General features: G+C 37.8%; 2 protein-coding genes across 8 annotated transcripts in view; one reads left to right on the forward strand and one right to left on the reverse strand.

Moving 5' to 3' along the window:
• Window positions 1-10175, reverse strand: part of PFKM (phosphofructokinase, muscle) — a 44208-nt gene extending 34033 nt beyond the window's left edge. The window contains exons 1-2 of one of the 2 annotated variants that reach the window (XM_025050307.1): window positions 7999-8089; window positions 7257-7379 (exon numbers count right to left, since the gene is read on the reverse strand). In XM_025050307.1, the coding sequence (XP_024906075.1) occupies window positions 7257-7379; window positions 7999-8080 (205 nt within the window). In that variant the 5' untranslated portion in view covers window positions 8081-8089. Of the gene's footprint in view, window positions 1-7256; window positions 7380-7998; window positions 8090-9999 lie in introns of those variants that run through there. The other variant, XM_015593167.2, reaches the window with a different exon arrangement.
• SENP1 (SUMO specific peptidase 1) overlaps window positions 8999-19079 on the forward strand; it is a 51312-nt gene continuing 41231 nt past the window's right edge. The window contains exons 1-5 of one of the 6 annotated variants that reach the window (XM_025050308.1): window positions 8999-9403; window positions 13101-13146; window positions 14472-14602; window positions 15684-15768; window positions 16609-16650. In XM_025050308.1, coding sequence (XP_024906076.1) covers window positions 13143-13146; window positions 14472-14602; window positions 15684-15768; window positions 16609-16650 — 262 coding nt within the window. In that variant the 5' untranslated portion in view covers window positions 8999-9403; window positions 13101-13142. Of the gene's footprint in view, window positions 9404-9426; window positions 10018-13100; window positions 13147-14471; window positions 14603-15683; window positions 15769-16608; window positions 16651-19079 lie in introns of those variants that run through there. The other 5 variants (XM_015593168.2, XM_015593169.2, XM_006916842.3 and 2 more) reach the window with 5 other exon arrangements.

Consider the following 19079-nt stretch of genomic DNA (forward strand, 5'->3'; position numbering starts at 1 on the left):
TTTTAGCTCCCAGAGTTGTCTGCACTGAGCCTCCAGAAATTTATCAATTATAGTTCATGTTTTCCTATCCCATCACTGGTTCCTAAGGAGGTTTCTGCTGATGTGAGATTCTATTCCAGTAAACTGTGATGAACTGTATTCACCCATCTGTCTCTCCAACTCTGGGATCAGCAGCTTGCCCTCTGTCTTCCCCTCTCTTATGGATCCAAGAAGAGTTGTTGATTTTCAGGTCTTCTTACTTTTGCTTGTTGCTGGGATGAAGTGGGGACTTCCATGCTCCTTACATGGAAAATCTAAAGTCCAAATTATATACTTTAAATGGGTGAATTTTATAATATATAAATTTTATCTCAATAAAGATGTTTAAAATATTTGGAAAAGTAAAAGCTGGAAAAGCTCCCCCCACATTCTGAGGTTTGTAACTCCAACAATGAAGTTGAAGACTGAAATTGGAGAGCCAATACATCCTTTCCCCACTATACCCACTACCAACTTCTGTGTCTTCACTGAAAATGTTCTTAATGAATTACCACATTAATGAGTCTACCTTAACTAGGTGAAGGCAAGGAAATGTCATTCAGTTACTCATAAGCTTATCTCTAAGGCACTCGATCCTTTCGATCCCTTTTTCTGTCCAAGATCAATCATCCCCAGGAGTTCCTGGAAAACTAAATGAACACAAATCAAAGATATATCATCTCAAAAGGCATCTACGGAACCTTCAGGTCAGATGGGGGTGGGAATCCCAGAAAAGAAGAATTTCCTCAGAAGTACTTAGACCTTGCTTATGGTAGTCTTAGTGTAATCCCCCAACTTGAAGACATTACTTTCTGAGAGTTAAACTAGTAAAAGCCAACACAAAATAAAGAGTAGCTAGTGGAAGAAATATATCACATTAAGAAATAGCTGTAAATGTCTTCCTGATGAGAATCTAGAGAAACCCCTATTCATTATAATTCATTCATATATTTAAAAATATTTATGAGGACTTGTTATGTGCCAGCCATTTTGTCAGGTACTAAGATATGATATGCTCTCATGGAATTTCTAATCTAGAGGGACTATCAAAGGTTCACGGGAAGTTTACATTTCATTGGACTTGGGATACAACTGTAGAAATCAAAAACACAGTCAACAGTTGTAATGTATTAAATTCTTACATTGAGGATAAGTGGAACAAAAAAATTAATCTGGATAGTATGAATTTGGTAGTGTTTATTTAGTACTGTTTGAGAGAAGGATACTGGTAAAATACAAATGTTTCTAGCATTAGAAAGATGGAAGATATAAGTCATAGCTCCTTAAAAATGGATTTTAATTTTATTCTTAAATCCAATTTATACATTTCACTTTTCCCCAATTCTCTGTTTATCAAATAACTTTTAAATTTCAAATATAGTTTCCCAGGAACCTTAATAACTCAGAATGTGTACCATAAGCTGGCTATGGTTGACTTATGAATCAAAATTTGGATGACTAATTTGGTGGTGGACTGATGATGAGAGAATGTTTACGATGTAGGCAGTTCTGGAAAATATGGTATATGTCCAAACCTCATCTCTCCAATGGGGGAGGCTGACAAGCATCCCTTAAGGCAGGGTACATGAAACCTACAGGTGAACACAATATGGTGACTAAGGGAGAATGGCCAGAGGAAGGGGTCTAAACATTGCTGTACAAGCTAGGTTACCCTAAGAAAAGTGTCAGGAGTAAGGTTCACAGTTTAGCAGAGTTAGAGGACCAGGTATCACAAGAGCAAAGCAGAAAGTTAGATAGTCAATTAAGAGATGGTGCCAACAAATTCCCAAGACAACCGAACTAAGCCGGTAGCTGAATTTGTACTCATTCTGAAATCATTTTCATTGCTAATATGGTTTAACAGGGCTGGAAAATGACACCCAAAACCCTTCCTCTAGAGGATAAAGCTGAAATGTCCTGGGTTTGTACTGGAAAAGAACGTGGGGCATTCTGATAGATCTCTGAATAGGACTTATGTCTACTTTAATAATTCAAGTATAAGAATTAGCTGGGGTACTGATAGAAATCTAGGATTTTGTCCCAAATACAATCAGCGTTCTTCAGTTGTTGAGGTTGGTAGCTAGAATTCAGGGTTTAGGGATTTTGGCAGGGGGTTGGGGAGAAAAGACTGAAGCCACAAGAAGAAGGTCAGTTGGACCCAGAAAGACATGTGGCTAAAGTCTACCATTCTTTCTATCTTGTACTAGCTGGTGGTGGTCTTCCTGTTTTCAATAAGTCAGGCAAAGCTAATGTGCACAGAGAAGAATCTCACCTTATATGTCATACCCTGGTACCCAGAAATGAAAGACATATTGTTTATATTGACTCTCAGTGTACAAGAAAACATTTAAAAGGTCCTCTCAGGTTTCCCAGAGCTCTCTAGGTATCAGTGAGCTATTAGGATATTGGCATAAAGTCCAGGCAAATAGTTGGGGTAAAAATTATAATATTATGAAAAAAGGCATTCTGGAGAAGAAAAGCCTAAGAATATGTTTAAGGAGAATTCTGCAGTAGCTAGATAGGAAGAGCATTTGAGTAAACCAACTGAGGTACTCTAAAGTACCTGGTTCATATGCTCTGATCATTAACTCTGTAAGTAGTGGATAAGTAAATGAAGATGTAGAGAGCTTTGGACAGTATCCTCTAGACTAGGATAAAACCAGACATTATTGCCAGGAAGTTGAATGAAGGATAGAAGATTTATTTGACAATGATTACTAAAGGCTGGCAGAGATGGGAAGGAGGCAATAAAGAGGATGTTGTATGCCATGCTCATGAGTCCATTCACTACCACTAGGATGGTATCAAGACTACAGATGGGTACAGATCTATATTTAGACCATTATGAGGAGAAGATGAAGATGATGTTGATGATGGTAGTGATGGTATACCAGGACATTTAGAAATAAGTAGGCATGGCAGTCATCCAGGTGTGACTCTAACTCAGGAGAACAGGAAATAGCACGCTATAGGTTTCATGTATTCAGTCAACAAATACTGAGCACCTTTTACATCTTAGGCACTAGTCTAGACTCAAGGGGATCCAGGATTAGAAAAAAAAAAAAAAAACTCTGTCCACATGGAGCTTAAATTTTAGTGAGGAAAGCAGACAATAAACAAATTAATCAGTAGTAGTAAGAGTTTTGAAGAGAAAAATTAAGCAGGGCAAAGAAGCAGAGAGACAAGGGTGTTATATTAAGTAGGGTGGACTGGAAAAATATTGCTGAGATGATATTCTAAGATGATGTCTAAACAAGTAAGACAGAAAACCATAATACCATTTGGAGAAACAGTTTTCAGGTAGGGAGAATACCAAATGCAAAGGTTCTGATGCAGGAACAAATTAAGAATGTCATAGCAGAGGATCATCAAGATTTCCTATGGACTAGAATCAGAATTGTAAATGGGCTACCATGATGTGGTGGGTAGATGTTGTGAAACATACATAGCAATTAGGTATGGGCCTCTCTCTGGATTGAAACAAATAGCTATCTGGTCTTCTCACTTCTATACAAACCCACGTTCTCTGGAGTTGGTCCTAAAAGGTTGGGATCAGAAGTTCAAGGCTGAAATTAAAGCAATCTTGATAGAGACAGTACTCCCATTGATTTTCCTTCACCAAGAGCAGATTCTTGGATCACTATAACATAGCGTTTATACATGGAGAATCTTGTCTCTGATGAAGAAAGTAAGTATACCTGCTTGGAAAAAACTTGGGCCATGGAGAGCAATCATCTCTACATATCTGTTGCACTCACAATATTAGGGTAACTTTGTATCCTGGTCTGCATAAATCACTTAGGTGTGAGTGTACTGTCAAAGGAATAGAGGGTGGGGAGAGCATGAACAATGCTGGTGACAAATAGCTTAGATAAAGAATATGATAGTAAGGTCTTGTGCTTCTGGGGAGAAGCTGTGGCACAAAAGACAGATGGGTGTTAATACTGCTTACTATCTTGACATGATCCCCCATGTGCAGCCCAATAAGAAGTACTGGAGTCACAGGTTACCAACCAAGGCCAGTTGCCCATCAGTGAACAGGAAGGTTTATGCACAGGGTAGGCTTTAGATAGTAATTTGATCTACTGATCCAGAGCCGGGACCCCAAAGCTGCCCCTGAGCATCTGTCCAGGAGGTAGCTGTCCTCCTCATGGCGACCTAGGAATGCTAATCACCTCTCTTTACAAAGGTTAGGGGCCTAGGGGACTTACTCCCTTGCTGTGCCCCAATGCAAGACTAAATGCCTTCTTTATGTTAGGAATTGATCCTCTATAAGCCAGAAACACACACACACACAGAGCCTGCCTCATCACAGTACAGGCAAAACTGTTTATACTGATTGGCTGTAGCTGCTTCCCTTTCAGGTGTGAGACTAAAAACAAAATGTATTCCACTTTTCTTAAGGACTACAGCTCAGCATCTCCATATATAGCTTCACTTAGAGCAAAGAGCGGAACATCCTGGAGGAAGTCCCTACGACTTTTTTCAGGCCGGCAGTGGCAACAGAGGAACATCAGACCAGGGTTTCTGGATGTTTTGGCATCATTATTTCTGGGCTCAACTCTGCCAACCATGCTATCTGACAGTACGACTTCCTCACTCATGCCCTATAGAACTACACTGACTAGGTGAAAGAAATAGAGCAAGGTGGTAACACTATCCATCCCATCAGAGCAGGTAAATACTCTAGCCCCTTCTAATCCATCCTCAAACCAGGAGCCAAAATGATCTTTTTAAAACACAAATATTATCCTGTCACTCTTCAGTGACATAGCTCAGGAATGGGAGGACCTAGCAGGTGTAGCATGACTTTGGTCTTACACTACCTTTGTAGTTCACTCTCCAGCCACTAAATTCCCCTCACGCAAGTTGTACTGGCCTTCTCTGCTCCACCAATAAGCCAATTCCTTCTCATTTCAGAGCCTATTGTCCTTTTTCCCCAGAAAGCTCATCTTCCCGCTTTGGCTGGCTAATGCATATTCATCTCTTAGGTTTTTCTGACCTATCAAGCCAGATTAGGTCCCCGTTTTATACTCTGATTACATGGTAGGTATTATTTTCCTTCATTGTACTAACACCATTCTAATTACCTAACCATGTTATTACTATTTTACTGCCACAAGACTATAAACTTCATGAGGGCAGGCAGGCACCTACTTTGTTTAGTGCCTGACACAGTATGTGCCAATTTTCTTGGAAGGAATGAAAGGAAGGAGAGAAGGAGGGAGGTAAGAAGGCAGAAAAAGAGTGAAGGAGGAAAGGAGGAAATGATATAGGAAAGCAGGCAGGGAAAAGGCACAAAAAGAGGAATAGAGATCTCATTGGGTCTAATTGGGAAGATATTTGATTTTCCACCTCTAGAGGGAAAGCTGGAACGGTTAAATGTAGCTCTTACCTGAGGCCTCAATACTTAAAGGCAGAAGTTGAACATCAGAATTTTGTCCATGGGATAATGCTGAGTTCAAACCACAGAAGTAGGTCCCAATGGATCATCAGAATAAAGGGGGTCTGAGATGAGTATTAGGTATAGAGCAAATGATAATGGGAAAAGCATGGAAGATGAAGGTAAATAAGGAGTAAACTAAACGAATTCAAGAAACTGTAGGTCAAGGCTATCAGCTGGGCTTATTTCTTGTACCTAGTGGCTTTTTATGCATGGACAAAGCAAGTCCAATTAAAGGGACATAGATCAGATACATGGTTGCCATATGTAGATATATATTGCTCCAATAACTTAATAAATCGGCATTCTTGTATATAAAACGTTGTGTGTGTGTGTGTGTGTGTGTGTGCGTGTGTGCGCATGGACCGATGGCTTGCTGATCTGTGAAAAAGATGGTTTTTTGAAATTGTGCTTGAAATCCTTGGCTAAAGCTGGCAGTGCTATTCCTAAAGTTAGGTGATTATGGTGCCCACTTGTAATACTTGGAAAGATAAAACAGCTTTACTTTCCCTCCCCCTTTTCTGCTCCAGCATTGATTATCTTAAACTCAGCAGCAGATAGCCACCACAGAACTAACTAGTTTGCATTTTCTTAGCCTCTCAGCAGCCTTCCTGCCAGAAGTATTCAACCTCTCCAGGAGAGAGAGAGAGAGAGAGAGAGACTGGTTAATTCTGGGTATGCTAATGAGATTGAATTAAATTAGAGTGTATGCCATTTAAAGCTTAAGACTGGACTGGACCATGATACCCAGCCTATATGCTGGAGCTCAGTGAATCTCTGCCTAAGCAATCAGCTGGCCCCTCCCTTTCCTACATCTCCATAGCATCCTCTTTTGAAATTCAACATTTTGAGCCAAAGTTATCAAACTCTTAACTTACACATTGTCTCATATTATGTCCCTTCTTGATTGTCAGCTCCTGGGGGATAAGGAGTGTCTAACTCATTTTCTCATCTTCTACTGAGCCTAGTACAATGACTTCAAATAGTAACTGCTTAAAACATTATTGAATGAATACCACTATATATTTCATAGGCACTGGGAGTGATTACTCCAACGAATTTAACTTCTTGAGGAAAAACTTTTAGAATTGAATTGCTTCTAAAAATATAAGGAGCTGAACTAAATAATCTCTAAGGCATTTCCAAAATGTAAACTATTGGGAGTGACAAGGTTACATCTCATATGTGTGTGTGTATTTAGTCTTTCTATAATTTCTAGTATATTATTGGGCACATAGCGGGAACTCAATAAATTTTGCAGTGAACTAACTCCAAAATAAATGTATTTAAGTTGAGAAGAAGCAGAGGTATGTTTCTGAAGTTTCATATAACTTGCTTATGAGTTGAACACCTCTTAAAATACACAAGAGACATTTGTTATCAAATTAATTCTTATGGTGAATCTTTTTTTTTTTTTTTTACAATATTTGAAATTACTTTGCAATATAGTAACTCCTAAATTTAATCCATTTTTAAGTTTCACAGTTTTACATATTAAGGTTGCTGATGACAGGATAAACCAGATTAGTAGCTTACAATTACGAGGGCACCGATTAACTTACTATTGGCTAAATCGAGCTTTTCTTCAGAGAGAACTGTTCCTCTTTGTACAGTTTCCCAGATCTCGGTGTCTGTCTGTCTGTCTCTCTCACATACACAAACACACATTCTCCCTGTGTCTTAACTCATACTTCAAATTTGGCAAGTCTAGCCTAAATTATAATGCCATGCATAAACTTTTCACTTTCCAATACTCATTCCACATTCCTCACCCTTATTTAACCACATGTCTCACCATTGTTCAAAACGGGTATGCTTTCCATGGTGTCTGGATCATCCATAGTATCTAGAGTCTTCAAGGCATCTGTCTCAGGTGGTGGCCTTTGTAAGCGCATGCTGGAAGTTGAAGCTTCTCCAGCTGAGAAGCAATATCTTTAGGTCACCCTCAAGATGGGATTCAGGAAAAGAAGTATTCTCTTTCATTTTCTCTATGACTCGGCTGTCCAGGGCCTTTTTTCCATAAATCCAGTCAAAAATTAGAGAAGTGATGATTCTTCTCAACAACTATCTTACCTCAAAAAGGTTCTACTCTTTTGACATAAATAGGGAAAAGCAGACCTCGACCTCGTAACTAGATTCTTTGAGACTGGAGTGGAAGTGAAAGCCAGTTTTATTTGGGACTATTTTATAGGTTTTGAAGTATCAATTACAATGGCAACAAGGACTCCCATAGAAAAGGTTGAAATAGTTCATGAAGGACAGAGTAATCAACTACAGCTCATGTTCTCCCTCAATTCCCAAGTCCTTCTTATCTATGGCTTATCCCAATACATCAGGTCAAACTGTCACCTGATACTCGTACCAGGAAAAAAAAAATCACTCAGTGACAAATATTTTGTCATAGTAGGGATGGAATAAACAAGGTCAGTCGATCCCCTAAAGCCTGCATTTACACTAGTAAGTCTCACATGCTGTATTGAGACTCCCTGCAAGAGACCCCATTCTGTCACTGGGGTAGTTTCAGGAGACAACGGTACCTGTTCTCTGAGGAGTCCTGACTAACTGGCGGGATTGAATCACACACATGAAAAATTTCAGATGCAATTCCTTTTTACGCATGGCTTTTTCCTAGAAATAGAGACAGAGTTTAATCCCAAAATTTGTGAAATGATTAAGATGGACAAAAGTGACATGGACCAGGTATGCTCAGTACTAATAGACCTGACAGTCTAAAAATCAGCATATGAAGTGATACAAATAATTTACTTTTATACAGCTGACAGAGCAAGATCCCTGAACTCAGCAAGCATCCCCCTTTCCCACCTGTTAAGAGTAGCTAAAAGGTGGGGGGCCCTCCAGAGGCTTCCATTCTTCAAGTCTGAGCTCAGATTGTGACTGTCATCTGGGTCTAGACTACCTACTCAGAGTAATTTCTCCAAGACTTCTAGACAGGGCCTAGGCCCAGAGGCCCACCAAATTGAGGGGCTTGGTAAAAAATCTGAATGAATATATTTCTTTCCATTATCTTTCTTAAAAAGTATGTCGCAGATAACAGGTTAATTACTAGATTAACACCATTCAGTTCTTCAGAGGGCATATGCCTCGGTCTTTTCCTATTTTTACTCATAAAAGTAGGTCACTGGTGGACTCCCAATAGCTTTTTCTATACCCATGTTCCCAACTCCTACAGATTTTGGAAAGTTTGACATGTTTACAGAGGCTAACCTATGCCAATCCCAAACTGCTTCCCCTCCCCTCTTTCTTTTTCCAAATGGCCAATCAAGCATGATGTGGTGCAAAGAGTACAGGACTGCAAGTTAAGAAACTTGTTTCATAATTCCAGACCTGCCATACATTTATAACTTTGGGAAATGATTTCACTTCTCTGAAACTATTAGACTAAAATATCTCCAATATTCTCCAATAACCTCTATAAGCATTAACGTTCTGTAATTCTCAATAAAACACGATGTAGCCTGAGCTCGATTTAGCTCTCAGATCTACATTAGTCAAGGTGATCACAGGTTCCCGCAGATGGAAGGCCACAGAGTAGGCTGCCATGGAAACCAGAGCCTAAGCACAAAATCGCGAAGCGGAACCAGAAGGCGGCGGGTTAGGGGGTCGAGGGAACAGAGAAAAGCGAAGGACGAAAGTCACACTAACACCACTCCGAGAACAAGAAAAAGCCCAAACTGAAAGAGGAACAGGAAAATTAGGACCACAGCCTTAGACGATCCCTTGCTTCTCAGGCCTCGCCACACTGCGCAGGCGTTTTGCGAGTCAACTCTGCTCTTTGACCTCCCGCCCCACCCTCCTCCTCCTCCGCAGCCACCCAGCGGCTCTTCCGGTATTGTGGAGGCGGTTCCGGTTCGCGGAGGTTCCCGGGTTTTGCGTTCCGCGCCCGGCCGGAAACCCCTTCGTATAGCAGCCGGTTCCGGTTCGGTGAGTGGCGGCGGGAAGCTGGGGGAGGGGTGAGGATGGAGGGAGCCCAGGCCGGGAAGCAGTGCTGCTCCGGGCCGGGTAGCCTGGGCTGGGCTGGGCGGAAGTGGGGACGGCTGTGGGAAAGGCGCTTTTTCCCCTGCCCCGCCCCCTGGGACCACCTCCCCTCCCCCCTGCTGTCCGCTGGCGGGGATCTGGCCGGCGGCCGTTAGTTAGGCTTCCCGAGGCCGTTCCTTCAGGCCTTTTTCTCTTGGGCTGTGGGGAGGCCGTCTCCGTACCGTTGCGGGAGTCCTCATCTCACTGCCCAGCCCTCCTCGCAGGGAACAGGCCGGCTGGGATTTCGGGGCTTTCCCGCCAGAGCAGGGTCGACTCTCAAGGGAAAGCTGTTTTCACCGGGAATCTCAGCTTTCTGTTACACCTGCTTCACCTCACGCCTTCCTTGAGACCTGAATGATACTACTTCTGCGTCTCACGTAAACATTTCGCCAACTCTTTTACTCTGGTATCTCCCTGAGATGATAGTGCCACCACCAGAAAGAAACGTCTGGACCCTCCTGCCCAGGTTATGAAAATCCCCTTAACCATCACAGTTTGCTTACCTGGCTCATCGCCTCCTGGTAATTCCCTTGAACCGTGCCTTTCTTGGTGTATCCTAACGTGGTCTCTGGATATATGCCCAGTTTCTCTTGAGCTTGGTGATTTCTGTTTATCGGTACCTCTGCAGTGTTTTCACTATCTTGTTGGCAATAACTTGCTCCTTTATCACTTTCAAGTCAGCCTTGTTAAAGTCATTTCACTTCACGTTTGGTACGCTTATTATATTTCGGGGGGGGTGATTTTTATAAAATTTATATAAAGCCTTTTATAGGCTACCAACTATTTGACTCAGAGTCCATGTTCTAATTGGATATTCTGGATTGAATAGATCGCATCATCTCCTAAATCTTTATTCTTTATAAAGATAATTTGTGTTAAGGACGCGGATTGAAAGATAGATTACACTAAATTCGAAATTGCAGTTACAGTGAAACCTTAAGCATCTTTTTAAGCATGATCCCTTAGCTTTCTTACAATTTAGAGATCCCCTTCCTTTTTTTACCCTCTAGTTCCATTTTAGAAGCCTCATGCTTTTTATCCTCAGATGCCTCATTCGTTTTTACCTGATTCCAATTAATTACCCCATCCGCAAAGATGGTTTTCATATCACCTATTCGATACGTTAAAGAGGGAGCAAATGGATTAAAAAACAGGTTCTGCTACTTCAAGCTAAGGTGATGTAACTCATAACTACTGCTTTGGAAGTCTTTCCTTTACCTAACTTACACACCTACCAATTGTACCAGCTCTGTTGTCTTGCTGTAAGTATCCCTTTATGCATCTGACTTCCCCCAGTAGACAGTGAGCGTCTCAGCAGCATAAGGAACCACCTTATTTTTATCCCTGGTACCCTGCATGTAATTGATGTACAGTAAATGTTTGTGTACGAACGACAGTGAATACTTAGTGTTTAAGGTGTTGGTGTCTAATTGGGAGCGAATACATGTAAAAATATGAAAAACAAAAACAAATAATGTGATATAGTACAAACTGTATCATATACATAATTTTCCAGAGTTCAGAGTAGAGTGATTCACATGATCACTTCCACACCCTTTTCATATCATAAATTCTAACCACATCTTGTTCCTGGATAAAGCTAATTGTACAGTGTTTCTCCACAGTATATACTTTCTAGTAACTTCATAGCTCTAAACATTCTCTTGTAATCACCTCTTTGCATGTATGTAAGTTTATAAATGTTCTACCATACTTGTTACATTTTGTTACTGTCCAGGACTTTGCCGTTATTTTTTTTCTTTCAGATTTCTTGTCTTGTGTTTAGCTACTAACCTGACTTCACCTGAATTATCTGTAACTGCTTATGTTCTTTAAATAAGTGACCAATGTGAATTAGGAAATGAGTTTTTAAAATACTTTTCTTAAAAAGAAAAAACTTTTATGCTTGCAAGAATTTGGTGGCATCAGTGGTTCCAGATCCAGCATTTCATGTTGAATCTTGGGGTAAAATATCCCTTCTCCCAATGTAATCGCAAAGTGGCAAAAAGAAAGTACCGTAAGCACACTGAAGAAGCTGGATATGTTTGTATTAAAATGTAAACTTGGGGCTTTAATTATTAAAATTATAAAACAGCAGGGAGTCCCCAGAGTTAGCTAGGGATTACTTTTATCTTGCTAAAGTGTATGAATCCCTGAATGAAGATATGTTAAAGGATGTAAAGTTTTGTAACGTTTGTTGAAAGCACAATTGGTTGAGTCAGAATACCTGGACTTTTTTCCCTTTACCCCATCTGTGTGATTTTAGGCAAGTGACTTAAACTTCTCTGGACATAATCTTAAAAATTCTTTGATTTCTTGTTTGCCTCTCTCTTCACATCTATTCAGCAATGCAAAAGAAGTTGAGATGGGACTGTTGTACTGGGCACCAGGTCTTTAAATTGGCATTCTTCTTAGTACAACAAAAAAAGGCTAGTGATGACAATTATGAAATGGCCTGATAGAATGAAATGTGAAAAGGCTCCTGCTAGTTTATTAGTTGAGGGTATTGTTTTTCCCTCTTAATCTGAGACCCAGGGAATTTTGTTTTATTAAAAAAAGAAAAAGAAGAAGAAGAGAAAAGAGTAACCTGAAAAATTTCCAGACAGAAGCCTTTTGTTAAGTTGAACATTTGGAAATATTTGAAGCCTAAATCTAAGGCTTAAATTTTGGGGGAGACCAGATATTCAGATGATTACTCTACTTAGTCTATAGCTATGCCAAGAAAAGCTGAAGCAGCCTTCTTTGTGTGCGCACTTTGTTGTTGTGACCATAAAGAATATATATGTGCATCAACCAGTCTCCTTAGTAGATTGAAACCCTGATATCGCTATGTAGTTGAAGTACTCAATCTTTTTAAAAAAATACAGTGATAAGATTATGAGTAACGTAAGTGTGACTATTACCTAGTCTTCCCCTCTTGGAAATCTGCCAAGAAGCATGTGTGCAGGGAGTATGTTTATTAACCTAATTCCAAGCAGTTAGGCTTTTAACTTCCTTTTTCTGGGAAAATTACATACATCAGAGGAGAAAATAATTTCTTATAGGCAAAGGGGCTTTGGTTTTTAGCAGTTTGATTAATGATGGGGGACAAAGTACTTAGTATAACTGCAAAGTAATCCTTGATTGTCCTCAGAATATCAGTAGCTTTGGCCACTTTGTAAGACCTATGTGGAACAGAAATCTTAGTAGGACCACCACAAGATGTATCACTTGTTTATGAAATGGTTTAGCATGAAGTAATAGAGCAATGGATTGGGAAGAATTTCTAGGCTGTAATTTCAGTGTAGTCACTAACCAGTTTTATGATCATATGCAAATTTATCTCCAAAGGGTTGACTCTTCCAACTTGCTTCTTGCTGTACTATTCTGTGATGCTGTGGGTAGTCTGTAATTGCTGTTTACTATAGCGTAGATTGTAGAATTATTGAAACTACCTCAGGCTAGTTTTAGTTCTCATTCTCTTATCAAGTCAGCTCTCCTTTACCACTTTATCTTTTTTTCCACTAAAAACACAAACGTCAGTTCTGAGTGGATTCCTGTTTTAAAATCAGATGAAGGAGATATTTCAGTGTATAACGTTTCTGTTTTCTGTTTTCTTTTGTAGGACTTTGTATCTGCTGAAGTCAGTGATGTGAAAAGACCTGTCATGGGTAAGAGTTTTAGTTAAGCTGGAGTGAAAGAATAGATTTTCCTAACATTTTAAATATTTACATCTTTGCGCTTAATAATTTTTAAGGGAAATTTCATCCTAATCATGTAATACCAAACAATTTTCTTTTGGTTGAGATGTTGTTTATAGCATTGTTTGGAAGCATTTTCTCATTCCTTGTATTGAAAAAGCCAAATATACACTAGTAGACGTTTTCTATGTTCTAGGCCCTGTTCTAAGTACTTAAAATACATTCACTTAATTTTTTATAGTTACCTTACAAGTGTACCTTATAGTACGTATTATATCCATTATATCAACAGGTAAACTGAGACACAAAGTTAAGAAACATGCCTAGGGTCACACTGTTATAACTGGCAGAAGCAGAATTTAAACTCAGGCAGTTTAGTTCCAGAGTCCTTATTCTTTAGTACTGTTATACTTCCTTCTATAAGATAAATAATTTGATTACGGTAAATTTTAAATTTTATTTAGCTAATGGCACTGACAATTAATTGTGATTGGAACATTTTCCGCTATTCATAGTACTTTATGTATGTAAAGAGGATCAGTGTAAGGAAGGTCAGGACTAGTTGCCAAATTAGGAATAGGTTGAAAATCTGTACAGTTAGATCTTATATCATCGCATATGCTCCTTTTATATCCTCATTAGCCCTCTCTCTCCTTTTGCTTTGTCTGCCTTCTCTCTCTCCCTCTCTGTCTCATTCGTTTCCCTTTTTTCTTATTGCTAATCTCATTGTAAGTCATTGAGTTTCCTCGCTCTCATTTGTTCCTATTTTAGCTCTTTTATAACAAAGTAACAAAGGTCTCAAAATGCTTATAAAGTAAGGTTCTGTCACAGTTTTATAGTGATTGAGCTGATGTCCATTAAGAGCCACATGAATAAATTATGCTTTTTACAGAAAAAGATTTTCAGGTGGATTAATTTTTAAAGCACCTTTTTGAGTTAGAAGGAATAAACCAGTGTTGACAAGTGTTTGTTTTAAATGGTGAATTTTTTCCCCATTTTTAAAATACTTTTATTATTTTTAAAACTTTGAATCAAGATCTTGTTATTACTTGTTCAAGTTTTGGACGATTTGTTGGTGATCTCAATTCCAAAGGACCCTGTTTCTGTACATGGGCCTCTTTCTTTGACAATGACATTTTGAGATCTCTTGCCAATGGTTATTTATGAAGGAGAGGTTTTTTTTAACTGTAGAGCTGTTCTTTGGGACTCATTTTTATTAAGTGAAAAGATTGGTTCATAAGAATGTAGTTATTAAAGAATTATATGTCTTGAACTAATCTGATCTCTTTCCCCAGATGATATTGCTGATAGGATAAGAATGGATGCTGGAGAAGTAACTTTAGTGAACCACAACTCCATATTCAAAACCCATCTCCTGTCACAAACAGGTTTTCCAGAGGACCAGCTTTCACTATCTGACCATCAGGTTAGAATTAGTTTTCTTCCCTTAATTAATGAATTATTTTGGCCTAAGTTTTCATCTGATGTAGTTTAAATGCCACACTCAAAAGTACAGGCACACATATAAACTTTTTAGAATCAGTAAGTCTAGTGTTTGGATTTCTGTTTGATATATTAAAGTTAAGACAAGAACTATGTTATGATGTTCTTTGAGAAAATAGTAACTTTGAGAAAATTCTTTATTATTCTTCTGAATATTACAGTTACCAATACCTAGATCCGTGTTCTTTTAAACTAGTGTCTTAAAATTGCTGAGCATTAAGTGGGATATGTGTGTGTAAATATACAACAGCTCTGAGATTTCTCCGTGCTATAAAGTTTAGATTCTTAAAGAATCAGCATCACCTGGGAGCTTGTTAGAAATGCACAATCTCAGGCTTCACCTCATACCTACTGAATTATAATCTACATTAAAAAAAAATTTCTAGCTGATTTATATGCACATTAAAGTTTGAGGAGCAGTATTTAAAAAGCCATCTTTCTCAGTAGGAAAGCCATTACTAATTTGAATGAGGCGATCCTTTGCTTTGTGAATCTGGCTTGAGCATATGTTAAGCATCCTTGGCCTCTGAGTACTAAATACCTGTAGCATCTGCCCCAAATAATTATTTTGATAACTGAATATATATTCATACATTTCCAGATTTATACTGGGTTGCAGCAGCACCCCTGATGAAAAACTCTATAAAGTTTTCAAAAGAATCGAAACTGGGTCAGTTTTGTCCACTGTTTTGATAGATGGTAATAGCTAGCTTTCAGAACAGGATATACTAAATGCATATTTACCTTCTAATGAACATTCTTTGAATTAAGTTGTATAACAGATATGTTACCCATTTTTCCCTTTGAAGCCTCAGTTATTTCATCAGATTATCTGCATGTTTTCCTTTCTTATTAGTATGTTTATATATTTAAATCTAATTTATTATATTGAGTTCTGAAATATTGTTAAAATCTCGTTTAATGATACATTTCTCTTAGTAGAAATTTTTATACCATTTTATTGTCAAAAGTATGATTTAGGAAAAATCTTCTGCTTTGTTTAGATATTACCTTCCAGGGAAGGAAATTTGGACCGATCTTATACATGTTCTACAGGAAGTGCAGCTTATAGTCCAAATTATTATTCAGGTATGACATATTACTTGGAGTCAAGATATTTATACCTTTCAGATTTCTTACTAGCAAATCATTTTTGTCTACCATCTCTAAAAGTACAAAAGCATTGTCACAATCAAATGGTATTTTCTCCACTAAAACATTATTTTAGTAAGCTGTGTGTGCATGTGTGTGTGGTTCCTATGATACTTTACTGATTTAGTCTCAACCAAATATTTTTTAATGGGAAAGTTTTTGAAATCCATTCTCCTTGTTTATTATGCCATTGTAAAAATCACTATAGCTTTTTTTTTAGATATGTGTATGTGATGTAAAGGCTATTTGTTTTGTATTGATTAAAGCACAGAGCTAGCCTATTTCTATTCTGCTTGAACCCATGAATCTTGAAAGTTTATTTCTGCTCAAGCTTATCCCTCCATCAGGGCAGGAAATGTTAACTACATATCTCTGTCTAGCACCTGCCACAGCCATGCTTGCATATTTCAAGGGCTTGCCTATTCAACTTGTGATCCATTACAGAAGTCAGCATTCTCTAGGGTATTCTGTCTCGCCCCTGGTCTGCCTGACTTTTCATCTCTCCCACCTAAGGTTTGGACTTCAATGATCTTCTGGCTGTCTTGGGGGAAATGAAGAGATTTTTGTTGGTTAGCCTCTTGGCAGTATGACCCAGGAAGATTATAGTGTCTTCCCATGTCTTTTCACTCCTCCTGCTTCAATCTCCTCACCTTACCACAAATATGGGAATATTAGTGATACCATTGAACCTGTCTCAATGGGATTTTTATAAGGATAAATCGAGATAATATATATGAAATGCAAATAATAATTATTGTTGTTATTTGGCTTCCTTAGGATTCTTTGTCAGCAAGATGAGATCTCCTCCCCTAAAAAGACGTTAGTATGATGCTCTTTTAGATTTATGTTATATTTAAATGTCATTTAGGTGGGTGGTACGTTAGCCTGGGCACTGGATTTCCTCACCTGGGATGAGGAGTGGTCTCCACATAGTGTGTGCATAATTTGTATAGAAAAATTTGCTACAAAAGTAACTCTGCCATAATTATTATTGAAAAGACCTTGCTGATGAGCAGAGAACCTGATATCTGATTTGATAGCTCATTATTAATCGTAGAGGAAAGATAGTTGAGTGGATAATGAAACCAGATTGTTAATATTTCCATTTGAACTTAGGTGTGTTTCCCTGTAATTTCATATGCTGGACTTAACATTGGACAAAATATTTGTTTTTAGTTTAAAGTAATTACTCAACAATTAATAATTTTATATAGAAAATTATACTCAAAATCATTTGACCACAGTTCAATTCTTCGTGGCTTTTTCTTATTTTGACCTGTGTTTACATGCACAGTACACATTGTATGATTTGATACATATAATCTTTTTTTAGCCTAACATTTTTATTTTCACTTTCCATCTGTTTACATGTTATTCTTCATATTTACCTTTTTCTGTTGATTTCCGATAATTCATGGAATTGATATGCACATTTATAATTCTTTATGTGCAATTTTAAAATCCAGAAGGCTCTGAAAACCAGGTTTTTTTCATAATTCATTTGGCATCAGAATTTGACCTGAATTCATTCCTGACATGAAACTCTATTTTATCTTTTATTTATCTCTGTAAATATGAGTATTTATGTTTTACTGCATATATATCAATATCTTTGATTATAGCGTGCTACTTCAGATTATACTTAGAAATGTTCCATACTATATTCCAGGTTATCTTTCCAAAATTCCAAAATTTTTGAATTCAGAAACAACTAAACTCAAAGGGCTGTGATTTAGGATAATAGGTCTGTGCCTTCATTTGCTTTATTATTTTCCCTATGGCTTAGGTCCCATTCACCTTCACCATTTTCAGCTATTATAAATAATGTGACTTAAAAACATTTGTATACGTAGCTTTTGTCTTTTAAATTTCCGTAGCCCTTCGATATTCACAAAATATATATGTGAAGTCATCTCAAACCATCATATTCATTACTATGATGATACTTGACCAGATTCCTGGCTTTCTACTCAGTTACATGATTCTTGAGAGTTAAGTTTTCCCATTTGTCTTCATACCACAAGTTGATCCCTATGTCAGAATCTTACACTGAAGTTTTATCTCTCACTTGAAGGCCCTCTTTTTAGGAAAAGAAAAAAATTATAACAGTTACTGTATACATGATGATGAAAAGAAAATGACAGTGAATAGTAAAGCTACATTGAAATGAGGATGTTTAGCTATTAGATTCATTCTCTAAATTACAGCCTAAAGCAGAGGATTCAGATTTGCGAATTTCTACCAAATTTCATCTAGTTGCTGACAAAACAAACTTAAGGCATGTCACAGACCTCCAGGGTCACTCCCAACAATCAGAATTTTAAATCTTCAATGCCAAGGGTCTTTAGGGTCTGTATACTTTTTTCTTATAATAAAGTCTTTAATTCAAATCTACTTTTTATTGTGTACTTTTAAAAACTTGTTCCTTTGCCACATCCATTCCAATTCATTGCATATCCTGTAGAATTTTGTCTCTGCTATCTTCTTTGGATGTATTCTTTCTTGATAATTCCCACATTGATTTCTGTGGTTAGTCACCTCAAGCCTTACCTCTTGATTGGGATAAACAATGAGTCCGTAGTTTACTACAGTAGTCTTCTCTCTGACTTTATTGGTATTTGTCTCTTCTCTCACCTTGCTATCCTTTTCTCCACCAAGGTGAAAACACAGGAAAGCCCCAAACTTTAGAATTGAGGGTTTGGAGCTTTCTATTTACTGCTTTACTAGATCTGCTTCTCTATATTAAATTTTAAAAAAATCTTCTTAATCCACTTAAGATTAGGCTATGGAAAACATTGATTTTTTAAAAGTTTTAGAAAGTAAAAAAAATGTGCCACTTCTACTTTAATAACTAGTGCTGGTCAGACTTCAAGACCTCTTGATTTTATAAGGAGTACAATTGGAAAGAAAATTAAAACATTTTAAGCCCTAAACGAAGAAAAGTAGATTAAGTTGAAAAGAAATGATTTCCTCATGCTTAGAATTTCTATCAATGTCTTCTCTTTGGAAAATATGTTAAATTAGGTTGTCAAACTGGCATTTAGTAGGTCAGATGATTTAAAGCATCCTCCTGTTTATAATAACTAAATCCTAAAGTGAACAGGAGCAACTGTTGGTTACTTTTATAGTAAGTGATTGGCTGATACGCTTTTTTAAAGATCTGACGTTTATTTCATTATGTCCATAAAAGTATTGCTTAACCTTTTAGAAAATTTATAGAGAAAGGTAGAAAAATATCCATCATTCTA

This window comes from Pteropus alecto, unplaced genomic scaffold (assembly GCF_000325575.1).
Source record: "Pteropus alecto unplaced genomic scaffold, ASM32557v1 scaffold196, whole genome shotgun sequence".
Lineage (NCBI taxonomy): Eukaryota > Metazoa > Chordata > Mammalia > Chiroptera > Pteropodidae > Pteropus > Pteropus alecto.